This window comes from Protopterus annectens, chromosome 6.part1, assembly GCF_019279795.1.
Source record: "Protopterus annectens isolate FY-2018-M chromosome 6.part1, PAN1.0, whole genome shotgun sequence".
Classification (NCBI taxonomy): Eukaryota; Metazoa; Chordata; order Ceratodontiformes; family Protopteridae; genus Protopterus; species Protopterus annectens.
Window position 1 is genome coordinate 314709122 of NC_056738.1, and position 22494 is coordinate 314731615.

At 43.0% G+C, this 22494-nt stretch overlaps 1 protein-coding gene across 1 annotated transcript in view; it reads right to left on the bottom strand.

The window, feature by feature from the left end:
- Positions 1 to 22494, bottom strand: part of FERMT3 (FERM domain containing kindlin 3) — a 577997-nt gene that overhangs the window by 44202 nt on the left and 511301 nt on the right. The window contains exon 13 of the mRNA XM_044075734.1: positions 10314 to 10438. Within this exon, the coding sequence (XP_043931669.1) occupies positions 10314 to 10438 (125 nt within the window). The remainder of the gene's footprint in view (positions 1 to 10313; positions 10439 to 22494) is intronic.

Consider the following 22494-nt stretch of genomic DNA (forward strand, 5'->3'; position numbering starts at 1 on the left):
TTCATAACTGATTTATTTCCGTCTGAAGAAAACTAAAGGCCACACATTTCTTAGATCACTGTTCTGAGAATGCTGTATCAGCTTATTTTCCAAAGTCCAGTTTGAAACTGAATGCCACCCTAACATTAAATAATAATGTCTCTCTACTGCTTCAAGGTATTATTATTATAGCAATGAGTTTAACATAGTGAGACAGTTTTAAAATAAAAACTCATTTAACGGGTTTAACATCGGAGATCTCCGTTAAACCCATTTTAATGGAAAAAGTCGGGCGTTTTCCATTAGTATAACTTTGGCCAATCAGCGTGCACGTTTTGGGGGAATCATGGTATAATATGAAATTTTTATGATAAGCCCCCTGAATAATTCCACCATTATTTTGTTTGGCACAAACTAATAGCTTTTGGAAAAAAAGATGACAACTGAATCTCAAATATGTACACACTGATCAGAGCATGTATTACATACATATTTTCCTATAACATAAAATGATATGTAAAGTATCCTTTTCTGAGAAAAGAGCAAATAATTGTGGTTTTCATTTCATAGGAACACTCCAGTAATATGAGATATATGATTCAGATACATGCTGAGTTTATCAGCCTAAAACCATAACGTAAAATATGCATATTTATTGTGAACTAAATGCTAATAACAGATCATCCAAATGGCTATAGTTCTGTTGGTAGTGTCTATCAGTAAATGACCATTTCTCTGTAGTGTTACATCTAATTTTGCAAAATGTTATACTGTGACCTGCAGTTATAAAAATGCACTTAAGTTATAGTTCCAGGTCTAAAGACACATAACTTTATAGTTTACTTAATGTGAGGCTAAACTGGGGGGGGGGGGGGGGGGGGGGGCATAAGTCCATCCAGTGACAAAAAAATATTTGTATTCAGGAGGAATAAACAGGATTTTTAATTCTACTGTAATGACAGCTCATTACGCAGCACACATAAAGAAAACAAAGTATAATGAAAATGTCACTATGGCGGTAAAGGCATATGAATTAAAGCCACTGGTGCCTGTCTTTGAGAGACTGTGCCTCTGTCTCACTTTGAAATTTTGTTATCAAACTTTCTGTTAATAACAGTGTATTCAGCTATAAAATACACCAAAGACTGCAATTGTAGGTTACAACTTCCAGTGCAGCACAGCTATGAATTTAGCCCCACAGCTTTAGTCACATGAAAGCATGCAATTTTAGCTACTTCATGTTAAAAATGAAATGTATGTGTGTGTCTGTGCTCACAGATGTGCATATGTTTAAGGAGAAACGTAATGCCTGCTTCTCATCTAATGACAACTCAGCAGACAAGTATTCTAGGCCATAACTATGTTCTGCACATATGTATTACGTTCAGTTGATCGATTACCACAAGACTGAAACTCATATGATCGGGACTAAAACATTGCAATGTTTTAAACCATGAAACTTCGTAGTACCAAAACTTGAAAATCCAAAATACCTACTGCTCATGTCATAAAGCACTCTTATGTCTGCAGATAGAACAGCAGTCATAAGACCACATTCTACATTCAAAACAAGCAATAAAAACAAAGGTCGAACTTCATCAATGGTTTTGCAGGGGGCAAGCCCTCCTGCACCCCACCACCCCCTGCAAATTAAATATATCAACATCAAGATCACACTACTGTGGGGAAAAGGGTGAATGTCCCAATCCTCATTGTACCGCAAACTCCATTTTATTTGTTTCCCATGCTCATTTTACATGTAGAATGTGGTCTTATGACTGTAGCATGGTCTGGAGTCATAAGAGTGCTGTATGACACTTGCAGTAGATATTTCAGCATTCCAACTTTCAATACTATGGAGTTTCATGTATTTAAACATTCCAGTGTTGTCTCGATCATATGAGCATGAGTGTTGGTCTTGTGGTAAATTGACTAATTAAAAGTAATCCATAGATAATCCCGAGACCATATACCCGAAAGACCAGAAGCGCAAAATTTAAAATCCCTAACACTACACTAAACATGCACCACACACATACACATACACACACCTTCACCCAAAACACAAACACACTAACCTACACTACATACAAGCAAGGGGCAGGCCCCCCTGCACCCCCCACCCCCCTACTTAAATATTCTAACTCCAAGGTCGTACTGAACAGTCAAACACACGGAAACACCACCACACACCTACATTCCCCTCGCACACACACATCACAGCCACAACAAACACTTACACGCAAAAGCCCCTAACCAACACACTCAAACATAGACCTGACCTTCCACCTATCCATTCACAAACTACAACATCAGAAGTGCTACTTCAACATCTCCGAACCTCGGGATTTTGAAATTCACACTTCTGGTCTTTCGTTATTTAGGGGTTTCAGCTATATGGTCTTGAGAATTTGGAATTCGAATGGGGGGTGCAGGGGTGCTTGCCCCCTACTTGTATGTAGTGTAGGTTAGTGTGTTTGTGTTGTGGGTGACTGTGTGTGTATGTCTGTGGTCCATGTTTAGTGTAGTGTTCGGGATTTTAAATTTCATGCTTCTGGTCTTCTAGTCTTTTGGGTATCCTCGGGATTATGGGTGTCGGTATTATGGGTTTACGGTCTTATGTAGTGAACCTATATATATATGTGTGTGTATATATATAGATATATATATATATATATATATATATATATATATATATATATACACACACACACACACACACACACACACACACACACACACACACACACACACACATATATATGCAATATACCATTTAAACGTATATAGTACAAAAATTTATAATGTAAATGTACATATAGAAACTGTACTATTATTTAGTATCTATCATGTAGTATAATATAATACAAGTGCATAACTTACAGGAATACTGTTTGCACTTGAACTGCTGGATGCTGAATTTTGAAGATCTCTGCCAGTGTCTCTACAAACTTTACCACTGCTTGCTGCTGTCTGTTACAGGGAAAATAAGATGACACCTATATATAAATATATGTGTGTGTGTGTGTGTGTGTGTGTGTGTGTGTGTGTGTGTAGTGGTAGTGTTACAGAAAGGGTTTTTCTAAGGTAAAGTATATAGATAAGGTTAGAGGTAGGGACAGGGTTATGGTTAGCAAGCATTACTAATGTGGGCAGAGGAGCCAAGGGAGGAAATTTGCTTTCCCATTTCCATCTATCGGTTTTCAGATAATTGTATCTTCAGCATGTTTTGATCAAGCTTTTCTGTGTCAACTATTTAACATTGAGATCATTCATGTTCTATATATATGTGTGGGTGTGTGTGTGTGTGCATGTGTGTGTGCATGTGTGTGTGTGTGTGTGTGTGTGTGTGTGTGTGTGTGTGTGTGTGTGTGTGTGTGTGTGTGTGTATTATATATATATGTGTGTGTGTATTATATATATATATATATATATATATATATATATATATATATATATATATATATATATATATCTATACATACATACACACATGTATAGAGAGAGAGATAATAGATATATATCTACATCAATCTATATTTTATATATATGTGTGTGTGTACACGGTGCGCACACATATGCATGTATAGTGACACATTGCTAGGTATGTCTTTAAATCTGTCTTAATCCTTGAAATTAAAAGATTGTAACCTGGAAGCAAAAATAACAGTGAGTCAGTTCCTCAGTAATAAGAATCACTGTAAGATAGAGTTGTGGCTCTGCATGAAGGTTAGTGGTTCCTGGAGTTGGATGATCCATTCAGGTGTATGCAACTTGGAGCAAGATCAGGTGAAGATTTTGGAGCAGGTTGGGAATTAAAGCTTAGGTGAAGCCTACAGTTGTGGACTTTATTTTAAAGCCTGTTTCTGGAAGGATTGTGTGGGAATGAGTTGTGGGTAACAGAGCTGGTGGAGTAGCCTCTAAGGACTGTGATACATCAATGGTGCTGTATAAATATTGTATTGTATATACATCTGAAAAGCCAAATAAGCTGTATTATCAGTTCTCTTTCTTAATAAACTTTTTTTTTCTTATTAGTGGCACCAGTATGTTTTACAGACCTGAAAATGTGTGTGTGTGTGTGTGTGTGTGTGTGTGTGTGTGTGTGTGTGTGTGTGTGTGTGTGTGTGTGTGTGGGTGTGTCTCCACGCTCTCTCATGTCCTGCAACAGACTGGTGTCCTATTCTGGATTAGTTGCTTTACCTTGCATGCACTAAATGTTGAGGGTTGCAAAAGGCTCTGTTTAGTCATTGCAACCCTTAAAATATATGTTGTTTAGAAAATCAATAGCTGGATATCCAAATGGATGTTTCCAGAGGTATGCAGGACACAGCTCTTGGTTAATATGCATTTAAGCCTATTAGAGTTAATTAATTTTTATTCTTTACAGCAATCCACATTTATTCACTGATGTTGGTACTGAAGTTTCAGAAGACCAACTCTTAAAAGCTCAAGAACCAATGGTAGTCCTGAGATCAAGGTTTGAGAGACAATGGATTCCTCACTCAAAGAAATCAAGTAGTAGACCGCTGTTTATGGCAAAATGTGTTAAAATTGGAAGTAGTTTATGATGATACTGACTTTCCAGTCTGTATTTATTTCTTCTAATATATATATTCCCATGTGTGCAATGTCCACCTTAACAAATAAACTATACTTTATGTGATGCTCCCCCCCAAACTATCAAATAACATTATTCATCCCATTTTCTCCCTTAGCACTACTCCTTTAGGACTCTCTCACTATCTGCTGTTAGGAAAGATGGCTGCCGTTTCTTGTATACAAGATTTCCAGTCTGAGACTATGCATTTAATAATCAAAATTCACTGTAAAGATCACAAATGTGCAGGGAACTACCTTTCTTTCTCATTAATGATTATATCTCAGTCTTAGACTCCCCAACTATGTCACAGTAGGCTTCCCTCATACCTCAGGAAACTCTGTGGGCTTCCCCCAAAAATATAAAAAGCAGTTTAGGTCTTCGTATCCAAAAAAAAAAAAAAAGGATACATTTTACAGAGGCATTATGATCCTTTGAACAACAAACACACATGCACAGCGTACCTCTCAACCTCTTACAGCAAGAAATCTGGACAAAGCCATAAATAAAAGTGGGACAAAGGCCCAAAATTAGGGACATTTTTTTAAATATTGCTCTTACAAACTTAGAAAGTTGATAGAGTAACAGGTTTTGCATTAGTCTGAATTTTTTTGAAGGGTATGAAATCTGAAACGCAAATGTCTGTCATTATTTTCCAACTTCAGTCTTTAATGATTTGCTACTAATTTGCCAGAAACCCACAATTTTATGGAAATGGACCAAAAATATGAGGCAAAAATCTGGACACTGTAAAAATCTCTACAGTTGAGAGATATAATGCACAGGCATACTTGAACCAAGTGATATTTGCTGGATTTGATTTCCTACATTCATATTACCATGATCCCATATAAAACAATACTGAAAGGTTAATACTTTAGGTATGTAACATTTTGCAACTTTGTTTTCATCCAAAGTCATCCCAGAGAGGCTAACCTGACTGTTACAAAAATGCTGATCTTGCAACCTGATTTTCTGTGCACAAGAAAAAATCTGAGTTTAAGAAAATGTACAAGATATATTTAATCACACACTGACCATTTATATAACTTATAAAAATTTCTCTAAAGAAAAGCTTCACAGACTTATTTAAAACCTCATTTTTCTGCATGAATCCAGGTAAAAAAAATCTTTCTTTAAGCTATGAAGACTATAAAGCAGTGCTCTGAGTTTTCCACAAATGTAACTGTTCTTTTTTATGTACATCAAACCATCACGTTGTGCTTTCTGTTGCTGTGTAGATGTTAGGCTTCCAGTTAAGCGGAGCAACATTTATTCCTGTTTTTATTTCATTCATTCTCATTCATTGATTGAGTGAGGCATACCCGTATTTGTTTAGAACAAGGACAACTCCAATGGTGAAACTGTCATCCTGATAAGAAACAGTAATTATGCAGTTAAATTAATTTCAGTATGATATAGCTACCTTCCTCCTGAGTAGATAAAGTAGTAAGTACAGTTCATCCTTTACTTTATGACAGTCATATTGTCACTCACTGATGAGCTGTGATAAAGTGGAATTTGGAGGTGTGTGCTTGTTTAGGTGATATTATTGAAACATGTCATTAGCCCTACACTGGGCCAGCTTATTAAATCAGAACATTTTTTTTTTTTTACTTTTCATTACAAATATGTATATACGTCAGGTCCCTTTTTTAAGTCAGGATAAATCTTTCATTATAACTTCATCTGCTAGCTACCTTTAAGGCAGTTGTTTCAGATGTGCTTTAATGCTTAGAAATGTATCGATTAGTTGTGGTAAATTTCACATCTTTATTTCTTAGTGTATATCACTTTAACCTTTTGTCATGCTTTTTGCACAGTATCTAACACGTTCAGGTTACATGCTTTCAGTCAGAGGTATAGCAGAGGTGAGGGGAAGTGAGAGTCTACCCCAGGAACAAGGTATTTGGGAGCACAATCAACATCACACAACAAGCTCCTGAGCATACCCCTCAACCGTACAGATTTTTCACAGAATGTCTAGATTTTTGCCTCGTATTTTTGGTCCATTTTTCAAAAAATTGTGGTTTTCTCTACCAAATTATTGGCAAGTCATTAAAGACTGACGACAGAAAGTAATGACAGACATTTGAGTTTCTGACTTTATACCGTTCAGAAAATTCATGTTAAAGCAAAACCTGTTCTATCAATTTTCTAAATTTGTAAGAGCAGTATTTAAAAATTGTCCCTATTTGTGGACCTTGGCCCCCATTATTTATGGCTTTGTCCAGATTTCTTGCTCTAAGAAGTTGAGAGGTATGCTCCTGAGTGCTTTAGCTATGACTGCAAGTGGAGTATCAGTATTCATTTCTTGAAAGCAGATTCTTTATTTACAATCATGGCTGTGCACTTCACGAGATCAGTTTTTTAAATGCAGCAAGCTGCTTGTTACATTTTTACTCTTGCTACAGTTTCAGGGCTGAAGAGCTTTTATTTTGCTCCTCAACTTAGAGAGGACCTTTTTTTCCCAACTTAAGAGATGTGGGATGCACCAGCTCAAGGAACTCCACAGGATGCCAGATAACATAACTACATTTCTGTTTTCAGGACTAGGGCATCAGCATGAGTGACATTACTGTAGTGCAGATGCATTTGTACACATCGAAATATATTTTTGTAGGGAGGAGGAGGTGGTGAAGGAGGAGAAAGAGGAGGGAGGCGTAAGACAGCTGTCATAATAGTTAAAGTCTTCACCTCCCAAACACAAAGTACAGGGTTTGATCCTGACCTCAAGCCATTGGCTGTGTGATGTTTGCATGTTCTCCCTGTGTCTCAGCTGGGTTCCTTCCACCTCCCAAAAATATTCTGAGCCTTTCCACCTTGAACTAACCAAAAACTGAAAGAAGTCAAGGACAGAACAAAATCTCTAAGTGGTTGTTATCATTGGGAAAAGTTATGCAGGCCAGTTGTTGTAGTCACCAAATATGGTGCACATTATCTCTAGATAAGAGAACATGGATCACAGATCGCACACTCAGGTTTAGGCATTCATTAGTGTAAACACTGTTTTGATTATGTTGACTAATGTTACCAAAAATGGGCATATGTATTTGCCAGGGTTGAGGACCCAAACTCTGCTAGGGATCCATGTTAACAGTAGGAGGGGTGTATATGCCTTTATTGGCCAGTATGTGCCCACCATAAAGCCCAACAGCCCTTAATCAATAAGCTACTAGCTAGCCAGTTGGTGTACAGTGGCCCAGCCTGGGTTACCTGGGATGTGTTTGCCAAAACATGAAGTAAAGACTGCTGTACTGAATATAAGTTCTCTGACAGGACGCAGCTTGGAATTGGATGGTAAGGAGGAGAATAGAAATCCTGTATAACCAGGAGACCATATGAAAGAGCAGTGCAGCAGAGCCCTTACCTTGGGATTTGAGTTTATTATTCAGGGGAAGGACCATCTAGAAATGGAAGGGGGGATTATGTTGAAGAAGAGTCTTCTGAAGACTTTGGGGGATGCCATCAGATAGACTTATGGCAGTCGGAGTCCATTGCAAACGTTGGACAGTATTCATAATCTAAGCCTATGCATTATAAAAAAGAGTGCATTCAGGTAACATTTGCAAGCCATACTATAAAGCAGGACGTCATGAGTTGGTATTGATAATGGTGGACCTGAATGCTCATATTGGGACAGATGGAACAGGATATGAGGACTGCCTGGGTCCACATGGGTGGGGAAACAGGAATAAAGAAGAGGCTAGTCTAGACTTCTTCAGGCTATGTGCAAGGCTCCAATGACACTAGTACAAACAGTGTTTGGACTCATAGAGGGGTTCAGAGTGGGAGTGGTTGTGCATCAGGGTTTAGCTATGAGTCCGCTGCTGTTCATACTGATGATAGACTACATTAGCAAACAGGTTGGAGGGGACAGATCAACAAAGCTGCTGCATGCAGACAATATGGCATTAAAAGCAGACTCTCACCAAGAATATCAGCAAATGATAGGGGAACCAAATGCAAATTTGAAGGCACATGGGATGAAGCTAAATACAGACAAGACATTTGTCATGGCAGCAAATGGGGAAAATCAGAAGAAGATGAAAATTGAGTTAGAAGGGAAAATAGTGGAACAGGCTAATAGCTTCAAGTATCTGGGAGGGGCTTTTGAGAAGAAGGGGAGCCTGTATGAGGTGGTAAATGCTAGTGTTAGAAGGGGTGCTGCCAAATGGCACAAGAATGCCAAGGAAGTTGAAAAGTAACGTTCATAAAACAGTGGTATGAACAGTACTTCTGTCTGGTACAGAACTTGGGCAGTGAAGGCAGACCATTTGAAGAAGCTGGAGATAACGGAGATGAACTGCCTGAGATGGGTATTAGGGTACACACCATGGGGCAGCCGAAAAAATGATGATATCAGAGCAGTAGCTTCAGTTGCGGAGAAGGTCAAGGAGAACAGAATACGGTGGTTTGGACATGTGCAAGAAAGAACATGATTTGGTGAAGGTGATCTGGGAGAACCAGGAAAAAGGAATAGGAAATGTGGAGCTCCAGCAAAGAGATGGTTGTACCATATGAGGGAAAGCCAGGAAAAGTCAGGTATGACTCCCCTAGAAGGTAGGAGATTGGTATTGAATTCAGTGAGGTGGCAACAGTTGACATAGCACCTGACCTAATGTAGAAAATAAGGAAAAGGAGGTTAATGATGATAGCAATGAGGGAGGTACCATGTGTCCACAGCCCCCTTATGTGAGACTGTTCCTCTTTTATTTTCTTGTTATCATAATTAACTGTAAGGTCACTGTAACTCATGGGAGCACACATATCCCAATGCACCTCTGTATTCATTATTGTTTCCCAATGCACCTCCATATTCAGTCACATTTCCTAATGCACCTCCATATTCAGTCACATTTCCTAATGCACCTCCATAGTCAGTCAGTCTTACTATTTGACAGTTTGCGCATGATTACATACATCTTCCCTGCATGCATATCCTGCTCATTTTTTTCTAACAATAATCTGTTTAACTGCATTTTACAACTCTAGTAACATAAATCAGCCCACATTTATGTGAGTAAAAAATTGTTTTCCATGCAAGACAGCTGTAGACATGAAGTATACATTTAATAAAGAACTCTGTAAAGGAATGAAGGAGTATTCCCAAGCTGCAATTAAATATGATACAAAAAGAACTGCATAAACTATTCCACTTGTGTAGGAGTGTAGCACCTCCACTCACACACACACACACACACACACACACACACACACACACACACACACAGTCCAAGCACAAATCTGTATATTGCGTGTCTGTGTTTGTGCTTTGCACCAGTTTCATTTAATAAGTATGCAAAAGCGTGTACCACTTTTTTTTTTTTGAAAAGACACAACATAGATATACACATTTTAATTAACTACTTTTAGAATATTTACATGTTTTTTCTTGTATGCAGTAGAATATTAAAGCCATGCAGAGTAACAGATGCAAGCGTGTCAGTAATCAGCAGTATAAAACAATTTACTCGGACAATAGCTGCCTAAACCTAAACAAATGTCTCAGCAGAAACCACAACAATGAAATCAACTAAAATGTCAAAATTCATTTTACATAGCTGCCTTTCCTCCCCATAAACTAATAATTATAGATATGTATATAGAATATGATTTAAAACATATATTTATGTTGGAGACCCTCAGTGTGTGATGTCTGCTTCCTCAGTTTGCTTCTAAGGCATTTCACACATCAATTAATTTACTGCAAAAATATTATCATGTCATTTACCTCACAACAAAGTAGGAGAGTCCAAAGTCTGGTAACGATTGCCATGTTTGAATGAACTTCATCTTTGCCTCCATCAGAGAGAGTTGAGCTACATTCTGGTGAGCTTCAAGGATACGAGGAGTTAACTGCAGAAATTGCGCACAGAAAAATTTAAAGTTAGATGCTATAATTTAATATGTAGCACTGCTGATACTACTGTAGAAGACACAGTGTACAATATGTAAGCAACAAAATAAGATATGGTGCTGATCTGTTTCATATCAAAGGTGCTACAATATGATTACTTTAATACCATTTAAGCAAAATACGAAGCACCTGAACAATTTACTGCACTTATGAGACTGTAATATGAATTCTGAATAGGGCTTCTAGTCTAGGATGCACATTAGCTTTATTAGGAGAAATATACAGAAATAAATATGAACTCTTATGAGCCTATGAATGTAACCAAATTGCGTAAAACATTTACTTCAGTTTATAAAACTCACACATCTCATACGATATTGCTTACTCTGAGGATGATCTGCAAAGGCAGCACAAATGCATAATTATTAGCACCTGCTTTTTCAGGTGTATCATACATACCATCTGTGCAACATTATATTGTTTTGTACTACCAGATCATCAGCGGCCTTGGAACAACTATAGTGCCAATGTATTAGGTACAAAGGCAACTCAGTTTTAAAACATACACACACACCTGTGCTAAAGTAATGTACCAGCTAACATTTACCCCATACCATTTTAAAAAATTGCTCCAGCTAGTAACCCAAAAATGAAAATGGAAGTTGTCACACTCCTAAGTAACATACAGCCTTATTTCCTGTACTTCTACAGCATGCCATGACATGGCTTGTGTGCTATAAGGAAGAGCTTCAGTTGTTTTAAACAACTGATCTGAAGTAGGGAGTTCATTTGTCAGCAACCTGTGGGTCTTGGATCCGATATCGGATCTGAGCCGGCAACTTGTTTCAAGCTAATGGATCCGAGCTCCTAGCTCCTCCCCCTTAACCATAATCCCCTGCTAACCCTCCATGACCTCAGATCTAGTTTGCCGCGCTTGTGGATAGCTGGATTCCTGTGAGCTCGACTAGTAATTGGCAGTTAAGTTTGATTTTTCTGTCAACTTTCTTCTTTTTTCACAAAAATATAAAGTGTGTAAGTGTTAGGTTCCCTGTAGAGTAAAAATATTTTTCTTTTAAGTAGTTTTTCCCTCCCTTCGCTGGTCGTTAGAGAGTGTGTGTGTGTGTTGTGTTTTGGGGCCTGTGTGTGTGTGTAACACTACTTTTTCTTTTAAGTATGGCTGAGGCCCCAAAAGCCATTTTTTCTAAATGTACCGAGTGTGGCCATAAGCTCTCCCCGGCTGATGGCCATACTGCCTTGGGGTTGAACACCTCACCTCAGGCTGTACCATTTGTGCAGCGTTCAACCCCAGGGCACTGAAAGAGCGGAGGTCGAAGCTGGTCTTGGCGGGACTTTTACCCCTGGACTCAGCTCCGGCCTCCGCTGCTCCTGTGGCTCCACCAGAGGCTGTGGTTGCTGCCATTCCTGCCCCCCTTCCTCCGGCCGGGACTCAAACTCCTGCTAAAGCACCAGAGGACAGGGAGGCCAGGAGGGAGAAACGGAGGGAGAAGCACCACAAGCAGCGGGCCGAGACCTCCACTTCGGCCCCGCCAGCTAAGCGGGCTTCTCCCTCCACTGCTTCTAGGTCTCCTCCTCGGCTCCGATCCCCTTGTTTCTCCCCAGGGCCCGAGGAGGAGGAGGCCCGATCTCCATCGAGGTCATCGAGGCAGCATTCCAGGCCTGCCTCGGTGACCTCTTCAAGATCGACTTTCAGTATGTCCGATGCAGACTTGGACCGGATGATACGAAGGTTCATCTAGGCCCAGATGCAGATGGGAGTGCTCTTGCCTTCCCCCCCTTTGGGGGGGAGTTTGACACCTTTTTTCCATCCTATTGCTCCTTCTCCGACCCGCTATCCGGGTTTGGAGCGTTCGGAGCCGAGCAGCGTTGGAGCCGGGGGTGGGTCGGCGCCGACAGTACTTGGTACTTCGGATCCGACCCTGCCCTCGAGCCTGTCGGATCCAACCTCTCGGAGCCGTGGCCCGAGCTTCGGATCCGAGGGATTCAGTGTGCCTTCGGCTCCGTCCAGGTCGGAGCGCACTGGTCCTTCAGATCCGATGGTCTCGGTGCCTGTTCCGATCCTTTCATCGGATCCGAGTGGGAGTCGACTCTCGGAGCCCAGAGAGAGTGGTTCCCCCTCGGCTTTCGATGTTGTGGAGAGGGCTCTGTTGAGAGCATCCGGACCCCCGGTCCCTGTCTCGGCTCCTCCCTGCACTCCCTCTCTGCTGGGCCAGGCTTCCATCACCCGGCCAAAGGGACAGCCTGCTTCAATGTCCTAGATGGTTCCATTGGAACAGGATGTTGCTGGCGAGGCCTCCTTGGACAGCCCCCCTGAGGAAGTGCCCCGCAAGCATAAGTGCAAGAGGAGGCACGTGGACTCCCCTGAGTCCTTAACTGAGGACACGGACTTGGAGGAAGGGGAAGGCTCCCCAAGATCATCCCCTGAGGATGTCTCCTTTGGAGACATCATGGAGATGCTGAGGATCAGAGATGGGTGGTCTGCCCCCAAGTCTTCCTCCGACGAGTCTGTGTTTCTGGAGGCATTCAAAGCAGGCCCATCTACCTCTTGGGTGTCCCCTCCGGCCGACCCCTTGGTGGAACTTATTACCACCAGGGCATGGAAGGATCCGGACACCGTTGAGCCAATACCAAAATGCCTGGACAGAATACTAAGTCCCCCCTCAGACCAGTCACACTGGAGCAAGGGCCCCCTGTAGATGCCATGTTGACGGCGGCAGCCACGGAGAGGGAACTAGCTCAGGAGAGCCCCTCAGTCCATCCACCGAGCAAGGAGTCCCGCTTGATGGACCTCTTAGGGAAGCGAGTTTTTAGTTCAGCGACCTTCTCGGTAAGGTCTCTGAACTATATGGCACATGTCATCAGGATGCAGCGGGATCTTATCAAAGAATACGCTGCCTCCCCCCCTGAGTCCATGTCGGCGGAGGACAAGCAATTGTACTCCAGCCGAATGGCCACTCTGAGATCAATTTCAAATACCTCTATGTGGCTATTGTCCCACGCCACTGAGGGAGCCGCTAGGGCTAGCAGAGCAGGCCTAGTCATGAGACGTCAGGCCTGGCTCCGTCATTGTGACTTTGCGGAGCCTTTTAAAGCATCTTTTGCGAATGCCCCTTTCGATGGTTCTGCCCTGTTTGGCAAAACAGTTCGCGAGACACTTGTCCAGAGCAAGAAAGACGGGAAGACGTTGTCTGCCATCGGAGTCCGCTTCTCTGCTCCCCAGCGGTCCTTTTCGAAGAACCAAAAGGGTCAGAAGAAGATGTGGTTCCGGAAATCGCAACATTCCCAACCCTCTCTGGAAAACCAGTCCTTCCGTGGCAGAGGAGGACAGGGAGGATGCCACCCCAGGGGCAGAGGGGCTCCGAGAAACTTTGGGTCCAGAGAACCTTTCTCTGAATGGCCCACACAGCAGCCCTGAAGGGTTGCCCGGCTGCTCCACTCTGGAGGCAGTCGGGGGGGCACTTCTCGGAGCACCTAGCGGCATGGGAGTCCATCACGACAGACTGCTGGGTGCTTCGCATTATATCCAGAGGGTACAAAATACCATTACTCCATGTCCCCAAATTCAAGAACCTCCCCGATGTACCACCCGATCAGAGGGAGGCCGCAGAAATTCAGCAGCTGCTAAGAAAAAGAGCCATCCAGCCCGTCCCCCAAGGCAAGCTCGGATTAGGGTTCTACTCCAGGTTCTTTTTGGTGCCAAAAAAGACGGGGGACTTGATACCAATTCTAGACATTTCCCGCTTGAACCTGTCAGTAACCAAGGAAAAATTCTGAATGGTCACTCTTCAATCTATTCTCCCCCTTCTAAGGGAGAATGATTGGATGTGCTCTATAGACCTCAAGGATGCATACTACCACATTCTAATGGACAGACGATCCAGGAGGTTCCTCCACTTCCGGCTGGGAGCCAGTCACTACCAGTTCAGGGTCCTTCCCTTTGGCCTCACCACAGCCCCCAGGGTGTTCACCAAGGTATTAGCAGTGATTGCGGCCCACCTGAGCCTCCAGGGAATACAGGTCTTTCCGTACCTGGACGACTGGCTCCTGACCGCCCCAACAAGGCATCTACTTTGCTCAGCCAGAGATTTCTTTCTCCGCCTAGCCCCACAGTTAGGCATCACCATCAATGCCGACAAATCCCTTCTGGCCCCGACACAAGTCATAGAATTCATAGGAGCCAGAATAGACACCAGAGAGCTATGAGCCTTTCTAACATCCAAGAGAATTTGGAATTTGCAACTCCATGTGCGGGCTATCCTCCAATCAGAGACCCCACCAGCGGAATTGGTCCTGAGGGCACTGGGCTCCATGGTGGCAGCGATTACGCTCCTTCCATGCACCCGTCTGAACATGCGGGTACTGCAATGGACCCTTCTAGTGCAATGGTCCTTTCTGTCCCTTCCTCTTCACCACCCCATTGCTATCGGCAAGGCTTGCAGGAGGGCTCTATTATGGTAGCTCCATGCTTCAGACCTCCATACGGGCCGTCCCTTCTGCACCTCTCCTCCTCTCGCCACGGCGACCATGGACGCCTCCCACCTCGGTTGGGGGGGGCATTATTCAGGCAGGACGGTCCAAGGCATGTGGAACAACACAGAGACCTCCCTGCATATCAACGTTCTGGAGATGAGAGCAGTGCTGTACGCGTTGCAAGCACTTCAGAATCTCCTCCCCATAGGAACGATTGCAATTCAGTCGGACAATATGTCAGTTGTCTGGTACATCAACAAACAGGGGGGAACCAGATCTTACCCTCTATGCTGCGAAGCCATGAGAGTGTGGGAATGGGCGATCTCCACCAACCGCTTTCTGATTTTAACGCACATTCCGGGGCGGACCAACATCCTAGTGGACAAACTCAGTCGCACCCTTCTTACCCCGTATGAGTGGTCTCTCAATCCACTAGTAGCGAAGCAGATATTCGCAATATGGGGGCAACCCTGCTGCGATCGTTTTGCGTCTCCCTCAAACACCAAATGCGGCAATTCCTTCGCTCTGATTCCCCCTCCAGGGGAAACACCAAGAGACGCTCTGGTGCATGCTTGGCCACCCGGTCTACTTTATGCCTATCCTCCTCTACCCCTGATGCTGCAACTCTTACAGAAAGCCTCGCGGTTGTGGAGCAGGATGATCCTCATTGCCCCATTCTGGCCTCGGCAAATTTGGTTCCCTTACCTGTGGTCTCACCTAGTGAATCCTCTTTGGATTCTGGATCCCAGTCCGGATCTAATCTCCCATCCGTCGGACTTACCGACCCCAAATCTGGACAATCTGAAACTGACAGCTTGGTTGCTCCAGTTCCACTCCTAGTTAGGACTCCCGGTATCTCTTCGCCAGTCAAAGCCATCCTTGTGGCAGTGCATAAGCCCTCCACCAGGAAAGTGTACCGCAGTAAATGGAAATGTTTCTCCATCTGGGCGGAGCATCATGATCTAGATCCCTTTACGGCTCCTCTTCCGTCCATATTAGACTTCCTAACTGAACTTTTTCAGGAAGGTGCTAGTTGCTCAACCGTCAAAGTGCAATTGGCAGCCATCTCACATTACCATGTGGGACATGATACAGGGCCTTTGATGTCGGCCAAGTAGACCCCCTATAAAAGAAGCTGTACCACCGTGGGATCTTTCACTAGTTCTTCAAGCCTTGACTGATCCACCTTTTGAACCTGCTGCTTCAGTAGATCTCAAATTCTTGTCCTGGAAAACAGCATTCCTTGTAGCCATCACTTCTGCAAAAAGAGTTTTGGAGCTTCAAGCTCTTTCTGTGAAGCCTCCTTATTTGATCTTTCACCCGAACAGAGTGTACCTCAGGATCAAGCCCTCTTTTCTTCCCAAAATAGCATCAGAAACCAATATAAATCAATCCATAAATTTACTGGTTTTCTTCCCTAACTATCAGAATAAAGGAGAGTACAAGCTGCACTCATTAGATGTTCATAGGCAGCTACGCTTTTATACTCATAGAACAGCTGGTCATAGACAATCCGACCAGCTGTTCGTTTCCTTTGCCAAATTTAATTTGGGGAAAGCAATATCAAAAGTATCTCTATCACGCTGGATTTCTCAGTGTATCCTATTGGCGTACCAAGCCTCTGGGAGACCCGCACCTGAAGGAGTTCACGCACATTCCACTCGTTCCATCTCTACTTCTGTGGCCTTCAAGTCTAGAGTCCCATTGGATGATATTTGTTCGGCAGCCACTTGGGCTTCATCTCATACCTTTATTAACCACTACAAACTGGACATGATTTCTAGAGGGAGGGCATCCTTTGGCTCTGCGGTGCTTCGCAGTATCCTTCCATGATGGCCACCCAAGGTTCAGGTAGCTGGGGACTCTGTCCCACAGGTTGCTGACAAATGAACTCCCTACTTCAGATTAAGAAGTTATTTACTCACCATAACGTTCCATCTGAGTAGGTAGCTTCATTTGTCTGCAACCATTCCCCCCTCCTTCCCCCTGGCCTTCTTCGGATCTATCTTAGTTGGATACCCATTTTGGGTATATATTGAGGGGCAAACTCGATCTGAGGTCATGGAGGGTTAGCAGGGGATTATGGGTGAGGGGAGGAGCTAGGAGCTCGGATCCATTAGCTTGAAACAAGTTGCCGGCTCGGATCCGATATCGGATCCAAGACCCACAGGTTGCAGACAAATGAAGCTACCTACTCAGATGGAACGTTATGGTGAGTACATAACTTCTTATTGTCCTCCCTGTGGTCGCGTGGGTTTCCTCCGGGTGCTCCGGTTTCCTCCCACATCCCAAAGACATGCTGCAGGTGGATTGGATACTCTAAATTGGCCCTAGGTGTGCGTGTGAGTGTGCCTTCTGTGGAAGGTTGGGGCTGGCAACTCGACACCATAAAACTCTACTGCCATTCAATGTGCGGACAAGGTGATCCGCTGTGGCGACCCCTAACCGGGAAAAAGCCGAAAGAAGAAGAAGATAGCAGTTTTCCTTCATGTTTTACCTAAGATGTTCAAGATGACAGAACTGCTATCTGCTGTCAAAATATCTTTATTCCTGGAAGGCTGAATATCAGTAATCTGCAAGCAGTTTATATTGAACAGACAGTCTGCATCAGTGAATCTGCTTTTATGTATAAAATATCTGCAATATTTTGTATTTATGACTTGACCAGTATATTTCTACATTTTCTGTTTATGTGTGTTTGTATGTGTGTATTTAAGAAGATACTAGTGGAATTCTCTGAGTAAATCATTCTCTATTTTATTTATTTGTTTGCTTGAATGCTTATTTATTTATTCATTCAAAGTTTGCATACCATACAATCAGAGGATAGTCACTATGAAAAAAAGCTATTATTCACATTTGAGAAAAATGTATATTTTACTTGTTTATTTTTCCTAGATAATGCGATTGGTAGATTTCCTTGCTACTTCTTCTATTGGCTTTTCCCAGTTAGGGGTCGCCACAGCGGATCACCTGTCTGCTCATGATTGGCACTGGAGTTTTACGGTGTCGAGTTGCCAGCCCGGCACCAACCTTCCACAGAAGGCACACACATGCCTAGGGCCAATTTAGAGTGTCCAATCCACCTACAGCATGTCTTTGGGATGTGGGAGGAATCTGGAGCACCTGGAGGGAACCCATGTGACCACAGGGAGGACATGCAGACTCCGCACAGAAGGCACCCCAACCGAGGATCAAACCGGAGAACCTCTTGCTGTGAGGCAGCAATGCTAATCGCAGCACCATTGCAGCCACCCTTAAGTAGATCTCCTTACTGTTTATCAAATATCACAGATTACAGTAAATTTCTTAGGGAACTTGATCTGAAAACAAGAACAGTAGTAGCCTTAATAGTGTGAGAAATATCTGTTTTACTTTATGTATTTATTTAACAGCATATAAAAAGAAAATTACTGGGAGGTCAGTCATTTTGTAAAACATAAGATAACCACTTCCCTACTGGAAAAAAAGAGAGCCCTGTTTGATTTCTCGTTTCTCCTGAGTGCTATTATATCATATTTTTCCATCAAGATACTAATACATTGTATCAGATGATTCTTTATATTTTGTTTCAACAAGCATGGCAGTTCTTATTGAATAAGCAGATACCATTAAATGATCAAGCTTCATTTCAAGTAAGTATGTTACTTTCTGTGAATTAGAAAGTAGAGAAACATTTTAAACAACTCTCCTTAATTCTTGGCGTCCTAATTTTAGATCAAAGTAACTTTCTTCAATCTGCATAAAATCGTTCAGAGTGTCGAATGGTCATATTGGTGACTCACTAAAATAATGAAAACTGGAACACTGAGGTAGAATGAGACTCTGAGCAATTTCATGGCAATCAATTGATTCTTTGAAAGTGCATAATGCACAGAAATTGTATAATTTTGGCAATTAGATTTAATTGTAGAAAGGGAATAACTTACGGTTACAAATATCAGTTACTGGGTAAACTTATTTATATGATACATCATGAAGTACTGTTTGTCTGTCCACTACGAAAGGAAAGGCTGAAGCAGTATAACCTCACACAGCAGTCTGCAGCGTGTCCGTTGTTTTAAATTAACAGCTGTACAACTAGAGTTTGTGGTTCTGTGAAAAGAACAAGTAACAGCAGAATGTTCTACTATGAAACACTGACTTCCTGAAAATTAATGTGCTGAAAGGATGAAAAAAAAAATGCCTGAAATTCAGAAGTGCAAAAAAAAAAAAAATCATTTTTAGTTGTTTTTTTTTTTTTTGCAAGGGGGCAAGCACTCTATACCCCAAACTGCTGATTATATATAGGTTCATAGATAGGTACTAGGCTATCTGCCCGAGGGCATTTATAAGCCTAGCCAGAGTGTGTCAGCTTTCACCGCCCCATTGATCAATTAACTGAGCCTCTGTCAAGAAGAGCCAATGAAGTGATCCCAGGGGTGTATTTTCTGTTACCCATCCACTCGTCAAGGTTTCTCTTGAAAAGTGTTAGTGAGGGGCTCTGCCTAATGTAGTTAGGAATTTTGTTCCAAAGCATGGGGTGTCTCTGTGACAGGACTCTATCCCTCCAGCATGTTCTATTTATTGTTGTGGCGAGGTTTATCTCACTAGAGCGAGTGGCTCACAGTGACTTGGATTTCTTTAGGTGGGGCATGTCCATCAATTCTGAGTAGGACATGGCTTTGTAAGTCAGGCAGAGATCACCTCTGAGTAAGCGATATGCGACTGAGTACAGCTGGAGTTTTTCCAGTTGGGCTGCATAGGACATGTTTGAGGCCAGTAATCCTCTTGGTGAGGTACTTTTGTGGTCTTTCCAGCTGTTGGAAGTGTCTTGTGAGGTACATCCCAAATGGGGCATTGTACTCTATGATGGGTCTGATGAGTGACGAGTAGAGGGGCACTATAACCTCTTTATTTCTAGATGCAAACCCTTTAGTAATTAGATGGGTTACATAGAAGGATTTCCTAACTACTTTGGCAATATGATTGTCAAAGGAGAGATTACTATCTACCTGGGTCCCCAGATCTCTTATTACCTCTTCTGTATTAAGGGGGCTGCCACCTATGTGGTAATTCATGGGTGTTTTGTTTTTCCCAAACGGAATGACTATGCATTTTTTGGTATTTAGCTTGAGACCATAACTGACACCAGGTGTCCGTCTCAGTAAGGCCCTTTTGGAGAATGTGCGTGTCAGCTAGAGAGTCAGTTATGGCTCCCAGTTTGCAGTCATCGGCGAACTTGGTTAGCCATAGTCCTCCTGTGTTTGCCTGTACTTCTGAGAAGTATATGCCGAACAGTAGTGGTCCCAGGACCGAGCCTTGAGGGACACCATTTGTGACTGGTTTAGAGTCGGACCTGGAGCCTGCTATTCTTACCGTGTGAGTTCTGTCTTTAAGACAGTTGGCAACCCATCTCGTGGCGTAGGGGTTTATGTTCAGGCTGGTGAGTTTTTCTATAATTCCCGAGTGGGGAATGGTGTCAAAAGCCTTGGCGAGGTCAAGGTAGGCTGTGTGAACTACCTTCCCCTCATCTATGGCCTTGGTGACTGTCTCAAAGAAGTCAACCAGGTTTAGTAGGCATGATCTGCCTTTAAAAAAGCCAAACTGGGTCGGGTCAAGTGTTTGGAGGTTTCCAATGTCTTTGTTAATGAGTTCCATAATGATGCACTCCATAGCCTTGCAGACCAGGCTAGTCAGGCTTATCAGGCGATAGTTACCAGGGTCAGTTGTGGCCCCTCCTTTGTGGAGCAGAATAACCATTGCTGTGCACCATTCTATGGGCACATAGCCTGTGGAGAGGCTGAGGTTGAACAGTGTGTTTAGGTGGGGGGTTAGTTCGTTCTGTAGTTCGTGCAAGATGCAGCCTGGGACACCATCTGGCCCCATTGATGCTGTGCTTTTGGCTTTTGAAAGGGCTGTTTTCACCTGTGCGTCTGTGATTTCCGGGACCCTACACTTTTCCAGTATTGTTGTTGGCCCTTTTGGGGGTGAAAGGGAGGTAAAGTTTGCACTGAATCTATCTGCCAGGATGTTGGCAATATCAGTGGGTTCAGTATATTTTGTGCTAGTTTGCACTAGCTCAGAGCATATGTGTGAGTTACCACTTAGATTCTTGACATAGCTAAAGAAAGGCTTTGTGGTTATCTTTCGAATCCTTGGATATTTTTCTTTCAAAGTTTGCCTTGGAGGATTTTATGAGGGAACTTAGTTTCTTACTGATACTGATCAGGGATGTCCTTCCTTCTTGGGATTTGCTTTTTTTCTGAACTAGTTTCCTCCTTCTGTTGTATAGCCTGTTTATGGCAGGGGTCCACCAGACTTGTTTCCTTCTCTTAGGGGAGTGAGTCTTGGTTTTGCTAGGGATGGCACGATCCATGCATCCTTGTAGGTGCTCATAGGGTGCATTAGTAAAGGTTCCTGCATCTTGGACACTGTTATCCTTTAGCATGGGGGCTGTGAAACTTACCACCTCTGTCTTAAGTAAGGTGAAGTTTGTTATAGAAAAGTTTTTCACTGTGGTTTCCTTGGTTGGAGGTGGTGGTGTGGTGTGGAGATCCAGCGTGATTAGTTTATGGTCTGATCTAACCAGTGACGGGTTGACCTCCGGTGTGGAACACCTGTCACCCACGTTGGTGAGGACCAGGTCCAATATGTTTTCACCTCTGGTAGGGGAGTTTACCAGTTGATCCAGGGCATTTGAGTTGATAAATTCCAGGAAGCGCTGGACCTGGGAGTTTGTACTTGAGTAGTTTTCCCAGTTAACAGTAGGGTAATTGAAATCAACCAATATCAGTGTGTTCGGTAGGACCTTCATGTTTTCCAGTGTCTCCAGAAAGGTGGAGTGGTGGTCCTGGGTCATGGAGGGAGATCTGTAGCAGGCCACAATTTGCATTTAAGATTTGCCTGATGTTAGCTGCATATGGATGATCTCTGAGGTATCATGCTGCGCCACTAACCTGGAGGTGTAGGTATCCTTGATGAATATGGATACACCCCCTCGTTTTGTGTATCGGTCCATGTTCTGTGGTCGAAATGTGTGGTATGAGTTGTAGCCCGGTAGTGCTGGGGTGGTCTGTGGAGCCTTGAACCAGATTTCAGTTACTGCACAGATGTCAATGTTCTCCATACCGAGGAGTGCTTCGAGCGTGCGAGTGTGTGCATTTTGAGATTTAAACTCCTGGCGTTGAGTAGCATAACCCTCATTTTATTATTTGTGCTGTTTACAGAGGTGGGTTTAACTTTTGAGCCTTGCCTAAAAAAGGCACTATGGGGGCAGCAAGAGCCTTGGCCAGTATTCGAAAGCCTAGGGGTGACAGGTGCAAGCCGTCTCTTGTGAAGCAATGAGGCTTGTCGAGCATGTCGTCCCAGGCTGACAGACACTGGATCCCCTTTGACTGACACCAGAAGCTTAGCCAATTGTTGAAATTGATCATTTTTTCTTTATACTGCACTATCATTCTTGGTGATGGCAGGATGCTTTTCAGGGTCTGGGTCATACCTGCCTGGGCTACATGATCAGAGAGCTCTTCCATGTCTCTTTTCATGTAGTCCAGGGAGGTACGTCTCAGGTCATTCACTCCAACAT